Below are 6,127 nucleotides of genomic sequence, written 5' to 3' on the forward strand. Positions count from 1 at the left end.
GAGGAATCAGAAAGCCCCAGGTACCTTACATTCCCCTGTGTCTCTGCTGTGAAGAAAAGAAGTGCAAAGTGAAAATTAGTTCTATGCATGCACCTAATATCCTCCTGCCAGCATTAGGTAGTGGTTAAGAGCAGTGGACTCTAATCTGGAAAACTCAGTTTGATTCCCAACTCTTCCACATAAGCAGCAGAATTTAATCTGACAAACCGAGTTTGTTTACCTGTTTTACACCCCAACCATAGCCGAAAGGGAATCCAGCCCCTAATGGAGTGATCCTGTAACCTTGCCCCCGTTTACTCTCAAAACATAACTCGGTCTTCCACTCACACCATGAATTGGAATGAAGATGACCAAGAACGTCCTAATGGATTCCCTGTTTCCCTTCAGGAAAAAAGCAACCCTGCCAGTGAATTCAACGTTAAGAATTTAGAGCTCACCACCCTCGTCTTGTTCTTTGCTGGGACAGAGACCGTCAGTTCTACCCTGAGATACGGGCTCTTGTTCTTGATGAAATACCCCCAGATTCAAGGTAAGGAGCGGAGACTTGGGGCTGTTTGGGGCATGATGGGGGCGTGGCCGGGCATTCCGGGGGCAGGGCATTAATAATTTCTCTGTTACTGTAAAAAAAAGTTCCTACTTTCCAGCTGGAAATTTCTTTCTGTCCATAAGTTAAACTCATTAGAGCAAGTCCTATCATCTACTGCCAACAGAAACAACTACTTCTCCTCTCATTGACTGCCTGTCAAATACTTAATACTTTCAAATACTTAATTTTGTTTCTAGAAATCAAAAGAAGGATACTTTCCGTAAACAAGGAACTTTGCCATATTTCTAAAACATGTTTTTAAAACAGCCCAACAGGGAGAATTATCCTGTTTTCTACCTTCGCTAACCAGCCACATAGGAAACAACAGGATTTTATGATTTTTGGACCTAATGGAATTTCTAATGGAAAAGCGGACCTAATTAGTAACCCCCTCTCGGCACACACAAATAATTAGTAACCCACTCTCGGGAACTGGTGAGAATCTGCTGGATCCCACCTCTGTGTAAATCCAAACTCCTCCTCTTCAGAATCATTACTAACTGGGGGAAAATCAGCTCCTGTCTTAAGAATTAAAGACAACTTAGTAGTACATGGTCTATGGATTCAATATGGTTAAGAGTGCAATGACGTATCTTCTCAACCTAAATGCAGGTAGTTAAGCAGTAAGGTACGCCAATGTAAAGGTACTCCTGTAGTTAGAAGCCAGCATCGTCTGGTGGTTAGTGGCGGTGGACTCTAATCTGGTGAACTGGATTTGTTCCCCCACTCCTCCACCTGAAGCTGGGTGACCTCAGAACCAGTCTCAGTTCTCTCAGAACTCTCTCAGCCCCACCTACCCCACAAAGTGTTTGTTGTGGGGAGAGGAAGGAAAAAAGTTTGCAAGCCCCTTTGAGACTCCTACAGGGGACGAAAGTGGGGAATAAATCCAAACTGTTCTTGTAGATCAGACCAGGGGACTGCCTAGTCCAAAGTCCAGTTTCGAGCGAATGAGATGGTTCTGAGAAGCCCATGAGCAGGGCAGAAGGGCAGAAGGGCAAAAGCTATCACCTGACATTCAGAAACATACTACCTATGCACATGAAGTTGCTAAGGAGCAGCAGTGGCGTAGGAGGTTAAAAGCTCGTGTATCTAATCTGGAGGAACTGGGTTTGATTCCCCGCTCTGCCGCCTGAGCTGTGGAGGCTTATCTGGGGAATTCAGATTAGCCTGTGCACTCCCACACCCGCCAGCTGGGTGACCTTGGGCTAGTCACAGCTTTTCTGAGCTCTCTCAGCCCCACCCACCTCACAGGGTGTTTGTTGTGAGGGGGGAAAAGGAGATTGTAAGCCCCTTTGAGTCTCCTACAGGAGAGAAAGGGGGGATATAAATCCAAACTTTTCTTCTTCTTCTTCTAATCAGCTATGCTGGTCTTATTCACCGCTCCATGGGCATGTGCTGGACTGTGCATCTGTGTCAGAGAGATTCATTGCCATTTTTTTGAAGGGGGAGGGTTTTGGGAGGAGAATCTATCACATTTTCCTCTGTTTTGGGCAAAGATAGTCCCTTGTGCAAGCACTGCATCATCATGTGGTGATCTCCCGTTTGTTTTAGCCTTTTTTAAAATCCTGCCTTACCTCCCAGGATATCTGGCAGCGTATGCATCCCAATTTCACTTTCACAACAACCTGACAAGGTAGGCTAGTTTAAGCGAGAATCACTGGCTCAAGGAGCTTCATGACTGAATGGGGATTTGAACCTGGATGCCCCCAATTCTAAACCGATGCTGCATCCACTATACAACACCACCTTTATATTTGAATGTGTGTTCCCTTACATCAAGATCCTTCGCTTTTCCCCCCATTTTTTTATTTTAGAAGCCGTGTGAACGGCCTAATTTGAAAAAGCAAGATTGCCCTAGCTTAGGGGTGCTCCTCCAAATAGTTTTAAAACCAACGTAGTTCCAAATATTTTCAAAATATCATCTGGGTTTTGCGCGTTGTTTTGTTCTCTGTCCTGGATCAAGGAGAGGGGGGAAGGGAGGAAGCTAAGGCGATGAACAATCTGTGTGTTAACAGCAAAGATGCATGAGGAAATAGACCGAGTGATCGGCCAGAACCGGGCCCCAAACATCGAGGACCGGAACAAGATGCCCTACACCGATGCCATCATCCACGAAGTGCAGAGGATGAGCGACCTCATTCCTATGAATGTGCCACATATGGTCACCTGTGACACCGAGTTCAGAGGTTACATCATCCCGAAGGTCAGTCTCGGAGGCGTGTCTTGAAAGGGTTAGCAGTTGTTTGTCTGATTGTATCGTCAAAGGCTTTCATGGCCAGAATCAACTGGATGTTTGGGCTTTCTGGGCTGTGTGGCCGTGGTCTGGTAGTTTTTGCTCCTAACCAGTGGTGGGATCCAAAAATTTTAGTAACTGGTTCAGTTCAGTTCAGTAACCTTTATTAGGCATTTTCAAAAGAAGAAAAGACAAAGTGTCAAAACGTAATACAAGGCTAAGCTTAGCAAAACTAGTAACTGGTTCCCATGGTGGTGGGATTCAAACAGTGGCGTAGCACCAATGGGACTGGGCGGGGCAAAACGGAGGCGTGGCCCGGGCATTCCAGGGGTGGGACATTCCTGGGCGGGGCTGTGGCAAGGACGCAGCCGCTGCGCCAGTCCTTGGGCGGGAAATGAATGCACACAGGCACAGGCTGCCATGCACGCCGGTGCACCTCCTGCTAGGCTGCTTCAAGTTCTGTGTGCTACTGCTGAGAGGAGGGGCGGCAAAAATCACGTGGCAAAATCACCCATTAGTAACCCCCTCTCGGCACACACAAATAATTAGTAACCTACTCTCGGGAACCTGTGAGAACCTGCTGGATCCCACCTCTGGAGGGGTGGCATGCAAGAAAGGGGGGAGGGAAGTGAGGGAGAGAGTGGTGGCATGCAAGGGAGTGGGAGGAGAAGTTGAGAAAGTTGATAGGCCAGCAAGATGGACTGGGCATATGGGTGACCTCAACCAAAAGCCCAGTGGAACATCTCTGTCTTACAGGTCCTATGGACCTGCCTTCAGGTTTCAGCTGATAGAGAGTCCTACCAGCCTGAAGCTAGAGCTGAAAAAGCTGTGGCTCTGGTTGAAGGTAATTGGATATCCTTGGGGGACTTCTTTGGTGACTCCCACAGTGCCAAGTCCTACCCAGGATTGACTGTGCAGAGGTTCTGAGACCTGATGAGTTCGGGCCTTCCTGGACCATCCAAGTAAGGTCCCCTCCCTGTTACCACTATGGATTTCAGTAGGGGTTGTAATACAATCACAGAGGTCACTGACCCCTAGGATTTCCAGTCATGTGACTTCACAACTGGTTAGTGGATATCCCGGGTTGTCATAGGATGGTCTCAGGTGGCCTGCAGAATATCCTGATAACCAGCTTTACATGAAGTCAAGTGTTGGATCTGAAATAGGGAGCAAGGAACAATGGAAAATCTGGGAATGAGGAATGGGAAAGAGGTCCAAAGTTGGCTACTGGTGGCTGCCCTAAGGAGGGACATCCCAGTAGATAAATTGGGCTCCTCAACAGTTGCCTAGGAAAGAGCTAAGGTCAAGTAGAGTGCCCTCAGGAAGGATCACATATGGTTGCAAACTCTTGGTTGGGAAATCCCTGGAGAATTGGGAATGGAGGTTGGGGAGGAACCTCAGTGAGGTACAACGGCATAGAGTCAACCCTCCAATGCAACCATTTTCTCCAGATGCACAGATCCCTGAAATCTGGAGATCGGTTGTCATTCTGGGAGATCACCAGACCCCAGCAGGAGTGTGGCAGCCCTGTGACGGCAAAACTCCATCTCAGCCAGCTCAATGACGGTGCCAGAAATTCATGAATAAAGCAGGAAAGAAACTGATGCCCCCTTCTCCTTCCACAACTTCTGAACACAGCAGGGGCTCTGGCCTAGAACATCAAATGCCAAATCTGATCTCAACAGCTTAGCACCACAGCCTCTGTCCAGCATTTCATTCTTGATTTAAAATATTTTCATTCCCCCATTCTGCTGGTGCAAGGTAGCTAAATTGCTTAGGCCAGTGCATTTGAAGGGGAAGTCACAGATACGTTGAGGCTCTAAAGTCATCCAGTTGTCCTCAACCAGAGCCAGCGCCTTTTTGACTCTGGCCCCGGCATGGTGGAACTGTCTCTCAAGTGAGACCGGGGCCCGGTGGAATCTGATGCAGTTCCACCGGGCCTGGAAGGCTGAATTGTTCTGCCAGACCTAAGGATGAGTACAGCGACGGCCAGAGGTGGGATCCAGCAGGTTCTCACAGGTTCCCGAGAGTAGGTTACTAATTATTGGTGTGTGCCGAGAGGGGGTTACTAATTGGTGATTTTGCCAGGTGGTTTTTGCCTTAGTTACACCCCTCCTCTCAGCAGTAGCGCGCAGAACTTGAAACAGTCTAGTAGGCAGTGTACCGGCATGCGTGGCAGCCTGCGCCTGCGTGCATTCGTTTCCCGCCCAAGGACCGGCGCAGCAGCTGCGTCCTTGCCACAGCCCCACCCAGGAATGCCTCGCCCCGGAATGCCCGGCCACGCCCCCATCATGCCCCGCCCAGCCCCATTGGCACTACGCCACAGTTTAAATCCCACCACCATGGGAACCTATTACTGAAATTTTTGGATTCCACCGCTGCACCCCTCCCCTCCCCTCACATGCCACCCCTCCCATCCCTCCCCTCCCCCTCCACTAGGGTGGGTGGGCCATGTCCAGATTCTGGGCCCCCTCCCTCCCATCCCTCACATACCACCCTCACCCTCTGTCCTTCTCAGCCAAATCCATCTGCTTCAACCACTTCCCCATCCCGGTAGTTAATTATTAGGTGCGTGGTGACTTGTTAGAGGGAGGGATTTAGGCTATGATACTTGACCGGTTGCCGTCTTATTGTTTCATTGTGTTATATTATAATTAACTAGCTAAGGTTTTAAGTTCATTTATTATAATTGCATGTGTTGGGTGTTCTAATTATATTGTGTGTGAGCATCCCTGAGCCTGGCATTATTCAGGAAAGGGCAAAGTATCAAATTTAACAAAATAAAAATAAAGTCCGGGGTGGCTATGCAGAGGCCGGCAGCGGCAAGACACATCTCACGTTTCTTGCCTTCAAACCCCTGAGAGGTGTTGCTGTAAGTTGGCTGTTACTTGACAGCGTAACCCCCCACGAAAAACAGGACGGGAGAAGAAACTGACTGTTGCTGGAAGAATGCGGGTGTGACACTCATCCCTCCATCTGACTTGCTCTGATACTAAGGTTGTGCCTTCCCTAAAACCTTGAAAACCTGACTTCCAGAATTCTGTCTTTCCCAGGGGACTGAAGTCTACCCAGTGCTCAGCACCGTTTTGAACGACCCCAGCATGTTTCACAGTCCAAAAGACTTCAACCCAGGGAATTTCTTGGACGAAAATGGGTGCTTCAAGAAGAACGATGCGTTTGTGCCCTTCTCTTCAGGTAAACCAAATGCTCTCTTGAAAACGTGGGAGACCTCGTGCAGGGGGAGGGGATGTGAACATCCTAATGAATCATCTGGACTAGCATTCTTAGCCAGGACTAGCATCCTTCTC

At 48.6% G+C, this 6,127-nt stretch overlaps 1 protein-coding gene across 1 annotated transcript; it reads left to right on the plus strand.

Annotated features, from left to right (window-relative positions):
• Window positions 1-330: 330 nt before the first annotated feature.
• On the plus strand, window positions 331-6,014 carry LOC125424867 (cytochrome P450 2A4-like; the record flags this gene model as incomplete). The annotated part of the gene is made up of 3 exons (XM_048482303.1): window positions 331-529; window positions 2,602-2,789; window positions 5,873-6,014. Coding segments are annotated over exons 1-3 (529 nt in total), but the record flags the coding sequence as incomplete, so codon positions are not given.
• Window positions 6,015-6,127: the final 113 nt, after the last annotated feature.

Source organism: Sphaerodactylus townsendi, unplaced genomic scaffold (assembly GCF_021028975.2).
Source record: "Sphaerodactylus townsendi isolate TG3544 unplaced genomic scaffold, MPM_Stown_v2.3 scaffold_1262, whole genome shotgun sequence".
Classification (NCBI taxonomy): Eukaryota; Metazoa; Chordata; class Lepidosauria; order Squamata; family Sphaerodactylidae; genus Sphaerodactylus; species Sphaerodactylus townsendi.